This window comes from Ipomoea triloba, chromosome 1 (assembly GCF_003576645.1).
Source record: "Ipomoea triloba cultivar NCNSP0323 chromosome 1, ASM357664v1".
In the NCBI taxonomy this organism is placed as follows: domain Eukaryota; kingdom Viridiplantae; phylum Streptophyta; class Magnoliopsida; order Solanales; family Convolvulaceae; genus Ipomoea; species Ipomoea triloba.
Genome location: NC_044916.1, coordinates 7,300,166 through 7,318,453, shown reverse-complemented (window position 1 = coordinate 7,318,453; position 18,288 = coordinate 7,300,166). Strand labels below are relative to the sequence as shown.

General features: G+C 34.5%; 2 protein-coding genes and 1 pseudogene across 2 annotated transcripts; 2 read left to right on the top strand and 1 right to left on the bottom strand.

Moving 5' to 3' along the window:
* Window positions 1-2,365: 2,365 nt before the first annotated feature.
* LOC116016592 (exosome complex component RRP4 homolog) lies at window positions 2,366-4,635 on the bottom strand. Its single transcript, XM_031256931.1, has 7 exons — window positions 4,336-4,635; window positions 4,089-4,190; window positions 3,941-3,986; window positions 3,693-3,782; window positions 3,444-3,509; window positions 3,275-3,343; window positions 2,366-3,032 (listed from the first exon to the last, which is right to left on the bottom strand). The coding sequence occupies exons 1-7, from the start codon at window positions 4,488-4,490 to the stop codon at window positions 2,583-2,585; spliced, it is 978 nt and encodes a 325-aa protein (XP_031112791.1). The 5' UTR covers window positions 4,491-4,635; the 3' UTR covers window positions 2,366-2,582.
* Window positions 4,636-7,216: 2,581 nt separating this feature from the next.
* LOC116021316 lies at window positions 7,217-8,148 on the top strand (annotated as a pseudogene).
* Window positions 8,149-14,769: 6,621 nt separating this feature from the next.
* Window positions 14,770-16,534, top strand: LOC116014087 (anthocyanidin 3-O-glucosyltransferase 2-like). The gene is made up of 2 exons (XM_031254083.1): window positions 14,770-15,550; window positions 15,924-16,534. Exons 1-2 carry the CDS (start codon window positions 14,770-14,772, stop codon window positions 16,532-16,534), a joined length of 1,392 nt encoding a protein of 463 aa, XP_031109943.1.
* Window positions 16,535-18,288: the final 1,754 nt, after the last annotated feature.

Here is an 18,288-nt window from a genome sequence, read left to right as displayed (position 1 = left end):
CGCCATAAAGTGGTGGGATAATCAAAGGGAGGAGAAAGAGAAGCGTGGAGTATTTTGATCCGCTAGATGACAGTTTGATCGACGGTTTGGAATGGCTTGGGTGAGCTGGTACATCGTAAAGGGACCATTGTCTGCCGAGTGCCGGCTAGAAAAGTGGGATATTTTATTGAATTTTGAAGATATTATATTATCTTATTATTATATTACAACAACGTAGTAAGTAACATGAAAATCTGTCTTCAGGTCTTTTCACTTTCAAGATTATTCTCGAGACTTTCAGACATAAATGATAAAATCTAATATAGAAATAATTCCAAAAGTTGTCATCTAATTATTTAAAAATTTTACATCTAGACTTCGTTTGAGAACTCAACAAGTATTTTTTTAAAAAAAATTATTTTTATTTTATGTTAAACTGACAGTAGAAAAACTATCTTTTGTTGGTGTTTCTCGAATTTTAATTTAATTTTTTTCAAAATGATTTTTTAGTGAAAGTGTTACATCTAAAGATATGAATTTAGTGATGAAAATGTTAATAACTGGACATGCTAAACTTTGATCAATTAGTAGCTCATCCACCGTCAATTTTTCGTCAGAATGTGCGTGAAATTTTTAAAAAGACCTTTAAAGCATCTTCAAGAATTGATATTTCATCACAAAATTACTATTCTATTATTTGTTTTCATGCTCTAACCCAATTCCAATTGAATGACAAATGTCATATTTTTTTACGAAAGTGAACCGTGTCGCGTCATATATGGCACAACACTGTTCACATACGGAAAATATAAGAGAAGGAGATATTTTTTTTATTTATTTATTTTTGTCTTTGCTTATTATACAATTTCAAAGGTATCTTTTATTTGTTTTATATGTATTTTTCATCTTGTTAATACTTAAATTTAAAACTTGTATTATTGAAAAAACATATATATCATTGTATAGATCTCATTGAAACGATTGAAACAAGACTAATAATAAATATATTAATTAAAAATTAAAATATATTAAACATAACTAAAATATTGTTATTTACATCACAAATTATATTTTATATTAAACTAATTCAATTCAAACTAATAAAGTTTTAAATTTTGAGAAACCAAATTATTTTATGGGATAAGGGTCAAATAGACCCTCAAACTATATCTCATTGTACAATTAGACCCTTCAACTACAAAAACCTCCAATTAGACCCCCAAATTTTCTTACTAACAAAAACCAAATAAAAATTGCGAGTAGGGATGCTCTAACTCATTTTATACAAAAACACTAAAAATTTAGATCAAATGTCACATCAAAATAAAAATTTTCAACATATTCTCACACTAAAGTATATTTATCTCCCACCCATTAGATTAAAACACCAAATTTCTACACCAAATGTTATTATACAATAAAATGGAGTTGTGTGGTGAATATACTTTAGTGTGAATTGAATTTTAAAACTTTGGTGTAGTTGAAGGTTAGTGTGCAATTTATTATGTAGTTATTATTATTATTAACTTTGGTGAATAATAACTACATAATAATAATAATAATAATAATTATTATTATTATTATTATTATTATTATGTAGTTATTATTATTATTATTATTATTATTATTATTATTATTATTATTATTATTATTATTATTATTATTATTATTATTATTATCATCTCTAAAGTGCTAATTGAAGAGGAATCACAATTTTGAACTGCAAATTCAACACAATAAACGTGGAGAGAAGATGCAAATCAGAGAAGTGCTACTGAAGGATTAGAGATTAGGGACAACATTGCCATTTACCCAATAAGCTAGTTAGAAACGCTGCATTGATCAGCATTTTGTATATTGGCTTATTGAGCCAATAAGCCATGCCAATAAGCCATTAACCAAACACTCAAAAATAGCTTTTTTGACTGGTCAATCAGCTATTCTTGGTCAAATAAGCTATTTTTTGGCTGATAAGCCAATAACCAAACACCCCCAATATCCCAAACTGTCTATGTATATGTATATATAATGACACAATGAGAAGAAAGGCTAGCTGCAAATTATTATGGCAAGATAAATTAGCAAGAGCTTTCATGTATTCATAGCTAACTCAACTTATATTATTGCTTGATTTTCTATCCTGAAACAAACAATGCAAACAAATAGTAAACATATAAACAATATAAATGATAATAGAAAATAAGCATGTTAATGATTCCTCTCAAGTCCTCTCTCCTCCAAGCAAGCAAAAAAAATCAAGAAAAACACCTGCTGTAGATACTCTAACAAGGCAGTATAATGGAAAAAAAAAGTCCTATATTTTAACTTTTAAGAAATAACTTTAAAACCAATCTATTATATTTTATTATAAATGTAAGATTTCAAATTACCAATGATTTGTCAATTTTATATTAAATTTGTCTGAGTGAATAATTGCTTAGATTACCTCATTGTTGTGAGCTTAAAGAAACTGTCTTTAAGCTCATATAATTAAATTAGTTTCTGGTAATCAGAACTAAATCTGTAAAATAAAAGAATCATCCCCAAAACTACATTGAGACCTCATTCTAACAACAATTGAGTGAGACATAAAACACAAAAGATCATCTTTTTTTGGTCAATTGGCTTCGCCTTTCAGCTTCTTTCTCAGCAACCATTACATAGAACTCTGCCCCAAGCATCTCGTGTACATGATTCAGTGACTCGCTCAAGCCAACTATCTCCAATAGCACCTCCACAGTTATCATAAAGCCTAAATTAGATAATACTCTGATGGCATTTGCTATCCTGCATATATTTAACCTGATTTCTGGGGGCGTATACTTTTCCTCTTCCTCAAGGATCATTGAAGTGCTAGATTTGGTACTGGGCTGCATAGATTTGTTTAATTGATCTTCCATTGTGTCATCTTTTACATCAACATGCTCACCGATCCAAATGAAGCCGTTGCAGCCAAGTATCAAGTCAATTTGATACTGATCTAGATGATGGAAGTGCTGTTTACGCTTCTTCACTAGATAAGGAGAAACTATGAGCAGCTGACCCCTTTCGAGCTGTATCCAAAAAGGATAGATCACATAAGAACCTGGCCAGCTATTGATAAATGACAATGAGGGACCATGAAGGATGTATGTAAGCATTTTGACATTACTAAAAGAAGAAACAAAGGAAAAAAGCTGAGGTTACTAAGGTGCATTCCTCTTGACGAAAAAGACAGAAAAGGGAGGGCCTTAAAGAGAGGTTGCTATTATTGGCTTTATTGCTTATTTGGTCCGACCAATTTCCAAAAACAAACCTTTCCATATTTCTGGCTTCTAGCTTGCAGGTGCAGACTACCATCATGCTGGAAACCACGAACTTCGGCCTGAACATCCATCCAAATTTATAAAAAGAATAACAAAAAATGGAGATTAAAATAACTTGGAAACTATGCTAGCTCTTAGAAAGAAGTGGAGTGTCCTTACACAAACAACATCATTCTCCTCAAATATACTTCTCATGTTTAGTTCATCAACAGCAGTTCGTCGTCTCTGGAAATTGAAAAAGAACACATTTGAAAAAAAAATGAGATAATCTTTATTTCAGCTTTCCCCTATTCAAACATCTAAATTAAGGCCCCGTCACCCTGGATAAGAAAACTTTATGTTCGTGCCACAAAATCAGTAATGAGAAAGCACATTAAACCAAACTGCAGCTAGGATACAAATAAATACCTGAATGCCATCTGGCAAATTCATAGATGAAAGCATCAATACAGCATCTTGACTAGAGTTTATCTCCAATCTCCACCGCTTTGGAGCAACCTTGCATTGATTAACAGAAATGAATTGAGTTAAATTCAACTATAAGTGCAATACATAAAGTTACCTTTGCATTTACTAGAGCACAATAAAGCAAACATGTGAGGAGTAATCTTAAGGGAAACACTGAGAGAACATATGAATGGAAAATGCCAGATAACCTCAATCACTCGACCCACAATGATATCGCCTACTTCTGGCTTGTACCTGCAATTGCAATCCTCAAAACTCAAAAACAATTTCTTTTGAAATTATACTGCAAATTGTGAATCAAATACAGTTATCATTATTATTTTAAACAGAACTAACCTCGCTCTCAAACACCTCACATAGACAAGTTTGTTAACCCGTTCAACAACTCCACATAAAGTTGCCACAACACGGCCATCCATCTCCGACGTCCCGTGTCCCCTTCACACAACAACCAATTTTACAACATGTAAACTAACATTTCAAATACCAATTCGGTAAAATCTCAATGAATACTTGTTTCCTCCATTTGTGAACGAAAGCATACATATATACACACTCTATCAGTTTTTTTATGTATACATACTTGAGGATACCATCTTCGTGGTCTACAGGAATGACGTCGGCGACGGTGACGGAGGCATTTGAGTTGGTTTTTGAGGAGAATGAGTCCAACAATTCCAGAGCTCTCTCCAGCCTTATCTTCTGCGTTTTGTTCAAAGAAATCTGTAGGCCTCTCATCTCTGTCTCTATATTTGCGTATTTGTGTGGGAAAATTTGGGGAGACTACTGATTTTTCTGGAGAATTAGACAAACCCTAGAAATAAGTTGCAGCCTGCAGGAGTAACCGCCCGTGTTTAATCGACCAAGCGCCTACCAGTGCGGCTCTCCTTTTTCTTTAGAAAACCAATTCCACTTATAGTAATTTATGAACGACTTAATACCCGATTTAGTTTCGATTATAGTATTTTTTTTTTATCTAGTCTTAAATACGCAGTAATTTTTTTATTTGTCAAAAACCTTGTGGTCTAGTGGCATCCGGTGTCCCGGTTAACACGTCAACTGTTGACTCTTTGTACTTCATTCTTCATTAGGTTTGTTAACTCTTTGTGCTTCATTAAGAGATAAATTTGAGGACTAAATTGAGTAAAATCATTATAATCGAATGTTAACCTAGTACAACTATTATAATTGAAGACTAAATTGGGTATTAATATATGTGAAATTACCAAGTATTTTAACAAGGACTCAATTGAAAAAATCATCAAAGTTAGGCACAAAAAGTCGCTTATGAGCACTGTTGCAAAAATTCCCGCTTAGGTGGTCGGCCACCTAGCGCCTAACTTGGCTGACTGGGCCGAATTAACTCGGCCAATTCGACAGAGTTAGCCGAGTTAACTCGAGCGAGTCGGCCTTGTTAATTTTATTATTATATTTATATATATTTAAATTTATTTATTTATATAAGTAAGAGAAGTAAGCTATATATACATATAATATGACATACACCCACACACATGAATTAATTTTTTGTTTTATAGGTCGCCGCCTAGACCGAGCGTCTACTGCAACCATGCTTATGAGTTATAACTAAATTAATAAAAATCATTATAGTCCACTAGTTAATGATTAAATTGGATATTATACTCATTTATGAACAATTGAACACAAATGAATAAACACTAAAATCAGGAAAAAACATAAAGGTGAAATTCAGGAACCAACAAAAATTCCTTTAAAAACCATTTATTTGTTTACTACAAAAATACGTCTGAATGAAAAATTGAAAAGCTAAAAATATAAAAATATCTATACTATTAATAAAAACAAAATCTTACATTTTAACTTCGCGCCAAAACACTCGTATATTATTAAGGTTTGTGTAATATGGTAAAAAATTATGGTAACACAATTCATATTCGTACTGCAATTGTACATTAAAATATAGTAATACAATTCATAATACAATATATTTTTTCTTACTTTCCTATTTGTAATACAATACGTTTATTTTCACCCGTGCGATGCACAAAGTGGATTTGTTATAATATTTTAAGAATATTTGGATCAATATACAATTATATAAATTATAATATCGAATATTATATAACGCAATTGGAAAAATGGATTGGATCGATTATGTTTTCTGATATTATCCTTGCTTGAATTCAAGCAAATAAATGACAATTAATAGGCAATGTGTATATGTACACATCGATCTGGTGCTGAAATATTGGACTTTTTACCTATAGTAACTTTATACAAAAGGTCGTGTACCTCTCTTAGTCAGATCACGGCGAAAATAGCAAGCACCGGGCGAGTAAGCAAGGGACACTAAATTAGCCACTACTACAGAAAACACCTTTAACGTTAGTTTTTTAGCACTTACATCTGGTTCATATATATAATAAAATATGGTAATACAATTCCTAATACAATATATCAATTCCTACTTTTCTATTTATAATAATATTCTAGATTAAAATTACTAATCTATACTATCTATACTATTAATAAAAACAAAATCATCCATTTGAATTTTCCACCCAAAACACTCATATACTATTAAGGTTTGCGTAATATGTTAAAATATGGTAATGTAATTCATATTCGTACTACAATTGTACATTGAAATATAGTAATACAATTCCTAATAGAATATATTCTTTCATACTTTCCTATTCCTAATACATCAACGTCCATGATTAACAATGTTTAAAAAATCCAGTGGCAATTTGGATCTCGCCAAAATCAACGTCCAGGATTAACGTGTAAAAAAACTCGGTGCCAATTTAGTCATTTTCCATATGGGTCAAACTTAAGGTGCATAAGGTTTGCGCTTAAGGTGCGTAGGTCTTGTGCTTAAGGTGCGCCGTGTTCCTTCTTTAGGTGCGTGATTTCTGTGATTATAATGTGTCACTTATGCAGTTGAGAACTTAAGGTGCGTAAGTTTTGTGCTTAAGTTGCGTAGGTTTTGTGCTTAAGTTGTGTGATTTTCATTCTTAAGGTGCGTGATTTCTGTGCTTAAGTGCGTCAGTTCTTCGGTTAATAACTTAAGGTGCGTATTTTATTGAAACTTAAAGTGCGTCGATTTAAAGTTTTAGGTACAATCACGATTGAGTATATGTTTGAGTACTAATTATTATACGTGTATTTTTTTTTAATTTTAAATAATTTGAACCATTGATCTAGATCAAAAACTCAAATCTAATTGCAGTACTACGGTATCTTAGAGATACCGTACGTAGCAATGCAATGATATGAGTAATTATTGTGTTGGTTGGACATAAAATATTAGGAGGTGTGGCCGGGCAATTATATTGTTCTTTCCCTCAGAATGCTACCAATCTCCGTCCTTCCCTTGTTCCTTTATTATATATCAATCATTTCTAACCTCTCCTAAACCTTCTCTTAACCAGCCTCCAATGGCTGCTTCCCCTCCTTTTTCCAGAACTTCATATTCTAAAATGCCGCATAGAGCAGGATGGCCTTCCGGAGCTTATTTTCTTCTTCTCTTCCACTTCTTGGCCTCCTGTCTCTGTCCTCTCTTTTCCCCCTTACCCACCAAACCTTTTTTTTTTTTTTTTTTAATACTACTGTTAGAATTTAATATCTGTTCATAACTACTTTTTCAACCTATTGAAGCAAACGAGTCAACAGTTGCCACTGAAGCTCGAACCCACTCCCACCAGACCTCCTTAATCACCCCAAATCCTAATTCTAATACTAATAATAATAATAATGTTCTTCTCCTCCCCACCCCCAATTACGCTAGAGTCTACCTTGCCGACATCCTCCCCGCCAACGTTAAACCCGTCATTTACCTCGACTCCGACCTTGTCGTCGTGGATGATATCCTCAAGCTCTGGGAAGTGGACAACGCGCAGAAAGTCCTGCCCGCGCCCGAGTATTGCCACGCCAATTTCACGGTTTACTTCACCGAGGCGTTCTGGTCCGACCCGGAGCTCGGCACCCCCACGTTCCAGGCCCGGAAACCCTGCTATTTCAACACGGGGGTGATGGTGGTGGACGTGGAGAAGTGGCGGCAGGGCGAGTTCACGAAGAAAGTGGAGGACTGGATGCTGGTGCAGAAGCAGAAGAGGATATATCTTTGCCCCCTTTCTTGCTAGTGTTCGCCGGGAACATAATGCCCGTGGACCATAGATGGAACCAGCACGGGTTGGGCGGGGACAACATTGAAGGGAAATGCAGGAGCTTGCACCCCGGCCCAATCAGCCTGCTTCATTGGAGTGGCAAAGGGAAGCCATGGCTGAGATTGGATTCTGGGAGGCCTTGCAATGTCGATCATTTGTGGTCCCCTTATGATCTTTACCGTTCTTCCAGACATTCTTTTGAAGAATGATCATATCATCCAGGACTGGAGAAAGTGATTGACTACCAGATCTCGGGTACCCAGTTAGATATGATATTAGGAGAGAAATGTCCAAAAGAAGAGATAAAATGAAAAAAAAAAAAACATGAAAAGGTTGAAAATTTTTAGAGCAATTCTTTAAGTATGTACAGTTTAATTGGTTTCATTTACATTAGATGTTTTATAATTTATTAAGGTACTATGTACAGAGGATATGATATTAGGTGTTTTCTGTTCTTCCCAGAGGTGGCATCTTTTTGTGCCCCTTTTTTTGCCCATTAGTGTTATTTATGCATTCAGTTTATTTTGAGATTATTGTATATATTGTTGATATATAGGAACAAGGATATTATAGATACACAATTGATATTATAGACACACAGATCAGATAACAGAACTGTACTAAACTTAATTGTCCATATCCTTTTCTGTTCTCTTGGTTCCTCAAGAACTGAGAACCTGAAATAATTGAGTGGAATCGAACTAATGTGATAGGACTTAACCTTATTCACAAAGATAGTGAGACAACAAAGTAAACACCATTTTATATCCATGAAGCAAGAAAAAAGAAAGGCTAAGGGCTAAAACTTTTTGAGATCCAAGGTGTAATTTCTGCTCATCTTTTCCCTTCTCCTGCGTATGAAGGCTTCTGCCTTTTCGTTGATGTTGGAGGTCACACTTAGAAGCCTCGGGCGTCTAGGAGGCGGAGGCAGAGGCGAAGGCTTTGTTGTGTCAGTATTTTGTGCCTGATCAGCTGCTAGAGTAGTAGTCTTGTTGTTCTTCTCATCTGCATCTGAGATGACTTTAACAGTACTGGGAGTTGTTGTTTTTCTTTGTCCTCCTCCCCAAATGTTATTATATCTGGTACGATCATTAAACCACCCGACATCATGCCCGTAATCCACTAGCACCTCAGGGTTCAAACCATTTCTTGATGACCCTTCAATCGGGATATCAGAAGACGAAGGGCAGGATAGTGTTGGATTAACCATATTCTCGGGCTTAAATCCCCGAGGCGAGAGGGGGTTGAGGAAGAAACTGAACAAGCGCTGACACACTCCTGGATAATGGGAATCAGCAGTGCCCCTTTTGTCCATTATATTGTTTGGTTTGAAGAAAAAGATCAGAGTGGCCTGCAGGGAATTGAAGAGATGAGATAGAGAAGTTTTATTAGTGAATTGAAAATCCAGGTGCTCTAATGTTGCAGAATATGATCTGATCCACAACAATCTAATCTATTATATCCTAATCTCCTTTCAGAGAACACATGTTTTCTGTTGGGATTCCTTGCTTACAAGAATGGATAGCATAAAGTGAAAAATAATGTCATCTGCTACCCTATCCCACTTTACTAGTAAAGTTCTTGCTTATTGATTGGGGATGATTGTGCTATTGTCAAAAGCTATAGCCAACTTGCAGGAATATGTGTATATATCCAGAAATATTTACAACAATAATCCTTAGCTTCTCCACTTGACTTGTCGTGAAGCATGCCTTATTCCTTTGTAGGACCAACCCAGACCAGAATCTTGTATCTAAACTGTCTAATTTGATTAGATAATGTTACTGCATGCCCAGACCCAATTATTGACTATACAGTGACGGGGCTGTCAAGATCACCACATATACATTTATTTGACGTCTCTAGGAACCATGCTTCTAGTATCAAATAATGGAATAAGAGTCAAATTGACAGTAATTTGAAAATGCAATTAGATCACTGAACAAAAAAATTGAACACATTTAGACTGTGTTTGACAGAGTTTATTTAGGAATTAGGAGCTTATAGCTTATTTTAAGCTACTAATAAGCTATAAGTTTTGTTTGGTAATATTATCAAAATAAGCTAATAGCTTAAAATAAGAGCTTATTTTGAAATGCTATTTCAGGTAGCTTTTCAAAAATAAGCTAGTAGCTTCTTAACTTTTTTCCATCTTTATATAAATGACATCATTTATCTCTCCCAATTAAAATTCTTTTGGCCTTTTTTTCTTCAATATATTTCGTTGTAATTTTAATTTGATATTTGTGTTTGAACACTAATTTTGTATGAACTAATTTTATGAATTATAAACATCTTGTTTTACTTTTATATTTTCAAATATATGTTCTTACTTTATATTTTATTAAATTATATTGATTTCATTATTTTATATTTTAATAGGTAAACAAACATATTTAAATTTAAAACTATTTAACTTTTAGGAAAATGCCCTTTTTAGTCTTTTTACATTTATCAACTTATCAAAAAGCTAATTTACCAAACACTTTTAAGCATAACAACTAGCTTAACAGCTTTTCAAATTTCAGCTTCGAGCTTATAGCTTTTCAGCTTTCAACTATTTTTCAGCTCTCAGCTACCGTTTTAAGCTTTCAGCTAGGTTTGCCAAACATAGCCTTAGATTATTGAAAGATGTAATTGCATTTTTTTTTGTTCGGTGACCTAATTACACTTTCAGATTACATTCAGGCCAATTTGACCGTACCCCTATTCATAGAATAAATTTTGTGTCCTGCCCTAAGAGCATTCCCCAATTAGCCTCATGTGCCCCAAAAGGTTTATTAGCTCTTGTATTCAAATCCTGTCATCGTTCCACCAAAAGACATTGACTCAAGTAGAAAATGTTTCAAGGTACTTAAACATATAATCAACAATTCAAACAATAAAATAAAACTAATTGACATTAAACTAGGCCACCTACTGTGTAATGCGATGATACCTCTATTATCATTTTAAATGGGTGATTGCAGGGTTAAACTCCGGTAATAAAAACATTAATAAGTAAAAAATATATACTACCATATAAATTAGAATCATTAGTGTTTAAAAAAAAAAAAGAGACATTAAACTAGATTAGTCTCACCTCTAAATGGTGATAGACGACAAATTATACCGTGCACCACGGTGCACATAGCAATGTGCACCACGTATGTAAACGACGTCGTTTTGAACATTGTAAATTAATCGTCAGATTTTTTAGAAATCATGTTTCCTGGTTCGCCCCGTGTCTGTATTTATGTTAATATTTTATGTATTCCAAGCAATCAGTCTGTGTATTCTAGGCAACCGTTCTGTGTATTCATGTTAGTAACACATGTCGTGATGTGTTTGTGCATTCGAATGTTTAGGAGGATGAATTTTGTGTATTTTGTGCCAATATTCTGTGTATTCATGTTATTAACACAGGTTGTGATGTGTTTGTGCATTCGAATGTTAGGATGATGAATTCTGTGTATTTTGTGTCAATATTCTGTGTATTCTGGGCAACCATTCTGTGTATTCTAGGCAAACGTTCTGTGTATTATAGATAATGATTATGTGTATTGTAGATAATGAATTTTCTGGAGTCATTCGCGTCCGCGTCCACTAACATCAAAACGACGTCGTTTACGTTCGTGGTGCACATTGCTATGTGCACCGTGGTGCAGGGTATAACGATTGGTGATAGACAGCCTAGGTAATTCTAGGCAATAGTCATTGGCCCAAATGGTGAAATGGTGCATACAATCTTGTGTTGTCTTTTAAAGAGAGAATCAAAGATTGGATCACCATATGTACCCAAAAAGATTAAAATAAATAAATAAATAAAGATTGGATCAACATGGATGGAATTGCCTTTAGGCCTAACATATACTTGCCTACTGAATCACTACCTTTTTTTTATGTTTTATTTTACTTTTTATTTTTTTTCCCTCTCCCTAGTGCATTGCCAAGATCGCAATAACATGATTTGTTTAAAGGTCTCCCATGTAACATAATTTATTAATTAAAGGTGCATAAAATGTTAACTGTAAGTACATAAACTGGATAGAGTCCACTATAGGTATATTATATATACTTTCAATTTATTTATAGATACATAAGATGTTAACGGAAAGTAAAAAAATATATTAGCTGCATATACAAAATTTGAATGTCATTTTATACTAGGGATCACAATACAAGATGAATCGTGATTCATGGTATAATTTGCGACAATAACATCAATATTTGGATCAATATATGCAATTGTAATACCATGGATCAGAGCTCATATTGCATTGTGAATCATGGTCCAATAATTATATGTTTGCGGTTAACACATTCTGTAACTGCAGTTAACAGTTTATGTACCTGTAAACAAATTGAAGGCACATAATTTGATAATTACAAACACATAATATGATAACTACAAACACATAAATTGTTAACTGCATGTGTAAAATATGTTAATTGCAACCACATAACATGTTAACTAACACCTTATAAAGAAAAAAATAACGCACCTTAAGAAGGAAAATCACACACCTTAAGAAGTAAAACAACGCATCTTCGAAAGAGAGGGTTGGAACCCCCCATCGTCGAAAAACCCTATTGTATTGAAGTTCTCTCTCTTTCGTTTCCTTCGCGGCCGCCGCCTCCGTGAAGCAAGCGGATCAGAGGCGGCGTCCGATCGTCTTCTCCTGCTGCCATCTCCACCTCAGACAACGTCCACCTTCATTGTCTTTTCTGCATTCGCTGTTTTTTCCTCCATCTCCACCGCTACCGATCGTTACTCTCTTATTTTCGCACTGTTGTTTCCTTTTGCTTTGTTTTATTGGTTTAATTTTGTTTGCAGTTTTTGTGTTTTTCCTCTCGTTGTTTTGACGAGTTTCTTCCTCTCGTTTACTTGGCGAGTTCTTTTTCATAATGTGTGAAACGATAAAACTAGTCATAGCGTACTTGAATCTCATCCTAGGTGATAAACATGACAATGAAAAAGAGACTCTTATGAACTATGATATGCAGTTCAACCCGATGAAGATATTGTCAATGGATAGAAGAATGGAAATATATACTCAAGTGGTGTGCAAGACTATTCAACTAGTGTTAGTCTTGGGTACGTTTGACCATATCATTAAAGAAGCTTTAAGTTCCTTGAAAGAATTCAGCTTCAAATTTGTGAAACAGTCTACGAATCAAGTTTTCTATGCTAGGGAAGTTGTTTCTATGTATGACTGTAAGGAATGTTTGACCATTCCATCGATCTTTATTGTAAACGTTTCATCCTATGATTAATGAATTAGCTTTTTCAAAAAAAAAAAAAAAAAAAAAAACAACGGATCTTAAGCTTCAACAAAAACACACCTTAAGTTCTCACAAAAAACTGACGCACATTAAGCACAGAAACCACGCACCTTAAGAAAGAAAATCACGCACCTGAAAAAAAAAAAACCCCACACCTGAAAAATGAAAATCACGCACCTTAAGTTTGACCAATACGGAAAATTATGAAATTGTCACTGCGCTTTTTTACTCATTGTTAATCTTAGACGTTGATTTTGGCAAGATCAATGGCTCTCCTTTCACCGCACAACCACACCTGAACACACCATCCGCATTTGAACCATATATATATATATATATATATATATATATATATATAATATATATATATATATATATATATATATATATATATATATTTCCAAATGCTAAAATAAATAGTACTGCTAGTTTATGTCGTGATCAAGATATTATTACACACACGATCCGCGTATTGTGTAATAATAAATGAATAATATGCATTCAAAAATAAATCAAGATGTAAAGAAATTTAAAAAATTCAATTGCATGCACTTGAATCACAGATACAATAATAATATACTGCTAGTTTATTTAGTGATCAATATATTATTACACATTTACACACACGATCTGCGCATTGTGAAATAATACATGAATAATAAATACATTAAAAAATCAGTCAAGATGTAAAGAAATTTAAAAAATTCATTTGGACGTGAATCACAGCTACAACAATAATAAATAAACTTGAAAGTCTTAGGCAATGGACTATTGGATAGGAAACCTCCCATAAAATTTACTTTTTTTTTTTAAAAAATAAAAATAAAAAAATACATTTGAGTATTCAAATTAAGCCGGACTAATCACAAGTCTGTAAAGTCGCTAGAGAAGGTAAATCGCGAGCAATCACATCAATCCTTGTATTCTAACCTCGTCTGTGTACACTATGCACAAGAGATCTTCATTTCCTCTGATCGGTGAATGCACATTTTCCAATGACTCCCCGACTTCCACTCACAGTGGAATTCAAACGCCACATTGGGAGTTGGGACTGACTTTGCAGACCAATTAAAACTTATATTTAACATACTTTCTTCTCAAAAAGTTGAATTCCCAACCCTAAAACTCCACACCCTGATCCAACAGAGCATCTAAGATTATTTCTAAAATATTTTTCTCCGCAACTGGTATACACAATACTATACCTGCTTGACCACCCTTCAGAGCACAATTGTAGTTAGCACAAGTACAACTACAATTGTTATACAATGAACCTAAGTAGACCATGGTCGTAAAATGTCACTGTTGTATAATTAAAATGATATTTTTATTAGGTATATGAATCAGAGAACCTAAACTCGATCCGTTTCCAAATTCTTATCATGTATGTTTTAATCGGGTAGGGTGGTATTAATTTTTTTCGAACTGTTCGAAAATCCGATATATATATATATATATAGCAGTGCAAATTTACCATTTACGTATAAATAGCAGAGGAGTTTGGTTGTCCATGGATACTGAAGAGCCCGTAGTACTCTCTCTCTCTCTAATATTGAATTCTCTCATCTGGCCAGCTCCATAGTCCTCTCCTCTCCTCTCCAATGGAAGATGCTATTGAGTTGGTTTTCATTCCAGCCTCTGGAATGGGTCACCTTGTTTCTGCAGTCGGAACGGCGAAACTCCTCCTTCAAGCACGGCCTCAGCTCTCCGTCACTGTGTTGATCATGAAACTGCCTTTTGCCCCCGATTCCAACATTAATTCTTACATCGATTCTCTGCTTGCCGATGACGATGACAAGGATAACTCTAGATTGAAGCTCATACCACTGCCTGATGCTTTGAAGGGCCACACCGACATGGCTTCCATCTTCCGTGTCTTCTTGGATTCTCAGAAGACTAAAGTCCGAGAATGCGTTAATGAAATGTTGGCTTCTGTGGGTGTGAGGCAGCGGCTAGCGGGATTTGTTGTGGACATGATTTTGTGTAGCACCATGATGGATGTGGCTGACGAGTTTGGGGTCCCCACCTACGTGTTCTACCCTTCCGGTGCTGCTATGCTCGGCCTTCACCTCCATCTCCAGAGCCTCAATGACGACCACGCCTTGGAGTTTAAGGATTCCGACCCTCATCTCAACATCTCTACATATTCCAAACCCTTTCCGCTCAACTTACTGCCCTACTTTTTATTGGACAACACCAACGGCTGTTTGGACGGTGCCAGACGAATCCGACGGGCCAAAGGCGTCATTGTCAACACCTTCTTCGACCTAGAGCGACACCGGCGACACGCACTTGAATCTCTCTCTAAAGACAGGTGTGTCCCACCTGTTTACCCTGTGGGGCCCATATTAAACCTGAACAGCCATTACAATAAGAATCGAGAATCCGAGAAGCAGATCTTTCCTTTAAGGTAAATATTATTAAAAAGAATATTACAAGTACAAAAAATGGCATATAGACAATAGTTAATTTCATCAAGGAATATGGACTTACATGATAATATGAGTCCAGACGTGGAGAGGACATCTACAATCTTGCTCAGAAATGTGTTCAAAATTCTCTATAAGGTCACTCCCCCTTCTTTTCTAACGTGCGGAACATGATGGCTTTCAAAAGCACTGTGGATGCGGATTCGTGTTTCTGAGCTTCATTGAACAAATATGGGCTGAGGCCGCGTTGTTATATTTAAGTTAATTGTGGATTTTATTATGTTGTTCTTGTAATCTTTTTAGCGCTCTATTATATCCGAGAAGCAGATCTTTGATGAAATGGTTGGATGACCAACCAGTTTCGTCAGTTGTATTCCTTTGCTTCGGGAGTGGCGGTACTTTTCCCGAGACTCAAGTGAAGGAGATAGCTTACGCGCTTGAAAGTAGTGGGCAAAGGTTCTTATGGGCTTTGAGGAAACCACCCTGTCCAGGTTCACTAGTCCCCACGGAGTATACCAATCCGGAAGAGGTCCTGCCGGAAGGATTCTTGGAAAGAACTCAAAACATTGGAAAAATTATAGGATGGGCACCACAAAGTGAAGTTCTAGCTCACCCTTCTGTTGGGGGCTTCATGTCTCATTGCGGATGGAATTCAATTTTGGAGAGTATTTGGTTCGGAATTCCGATGGCAACTTGGCCAATGTGTGCAGATCAACATGGAAATGCGTTCCAATTGGTAAGAGAGATAGGAATGGCGGTGGAAGTTACGATGGATTACAAAATAGATTCAAAAGATCCCAAGACGAATTTTCTAATAGTTCCAGAAATAGTGAATGCAAAAGAAATAGAATTTGGAATCACAAGTCTTATGGACCACTCTACTTCCAATTCTATAAGGACAAAAGCTAACAATGGAGGATGGTGGCTCATCCTTTAATTTTGTTGAAAGTTTTTTTGAAAATGTCATTAACAATCTTAAGTAGTTGTAGAACGAGATGAAGGCTCTGTTTGGCGGAGCTTATAGCTTATTTAAGCTACTGATAAGCTATATGCTCTATTTGGTAATGTTCCAAAAATGATCTAGTGGCTTAAAATAAGAGCTTATTTTCAAACGTTACATTAAAAACTAAGCTAGTAGGTTAAAATAAAAGCTTATTTTGAAACGCTACGTTAAAAAATAAGCTAGTAGCTCCCTAACTTTTTTTTTCTTTCTTCATTTTATCCCTATTATTTTAAATAAATGACATCGTTTAACCTCCTAATTAAAACTCTTTTATATCCGCAACTCTTCACTGCCCAACAACCCCTTCATCTTTATTATTATTATTATTATTATTATTATTATCATCATCATCATCAAGATGTCCTTTTTAGTCTTTTTACGTTTATCAACTTATAAAAAACTAATTTTACAAAACACTTTTAAGCATAACATCTTCAGTTTTCAGCGCGCCCCTATATATACATATATATATATATGTCAATACCTTGTGGTCATTAGTGGCACTCCCAAAATTGGTTAGTGGTCAGTGGCACCAAAATTGCACCAAAATTATTGAGTTTATAATATAACACTATATTTAATTATTATGTAAATTGTATATTAATTTGTAATACCTAGCTAATACTAAAATTGTTAATAAGTATAGTTATCATTATATTCTATGTTGTTTTTTCTTTTGCAGGAATGGTATTATAAAATCAAGCTGTTTGGAAACATTACATGGGAGTCATGGAGTAGGCACTCCACTGTTGGTTGACTGCGGAATGTTGATATTCCCGGAACAACTAATAACGAATCAATCGAAGACAAAAACAGGCTCCATTAGTGAAAGAAGAAAATTGTTTTTGATTTGTAAAACTGAAAGAAAACAGGCGCAACAACACAATTTGCAGATTTGACAGTGGGGAGGTCTGGGATAATTGCATTGTGTTTCTCTTTTAAAGTTCGCAGTATAGGATTAGGGATTTATATAAGGTTGTATCTTATTACGATAGAATTGTAGCATGATAGGAATTGTAATGTAGAATTGTAGTGTGATAGGAATTGTAATGTAGAATTGTACAACGAATAGGAAAATAGGAAATAATCGCATCCTAAATATTGTAGGACTGTTTTGGACGGGAAGCTTAAAGTGAGGATTTTGTTTTTATTTTTATATATAGTATAGATTTAAATACATTTATTGTCAACTAGGTAGTTATGATATATTGCTAGGTGTCACTCATGACTTACGAGTTATTTAATAATGAGTTATTAAATATTGCTCGTTGCTAGTTTGATTATGAACCTAAAAAGTCACACCTTAATGGTTCGTGGTAATGCTGAGAACTTTAAAAGAAATCGATAAAGAGTTATCGATATTAAATTAATACATTAATAACTGATTAATAGATTAATTCAATATTGGGTAGTTTTGGGCTTTTAAAGGCTAGCACTTTTGAGCCCAAACCAAGTTATATACTCCCTCCGTCCCATTTTACATGTCTTACTTTCCTTTTTCCTCCATCCCAAAATGTTGTCCACTTTCTAAAAATACACATCATTATATTCGTATCTTTACAATATTACCCTTTGATTTTAACCACAACTACACACACAATACTAATTAGTGCAGATAACTATCATCCACTCCAACCTCAAAAGGAGTGCCCAATTGTAAAAATTTTTTCTTTGCTCTTCCCATTTCC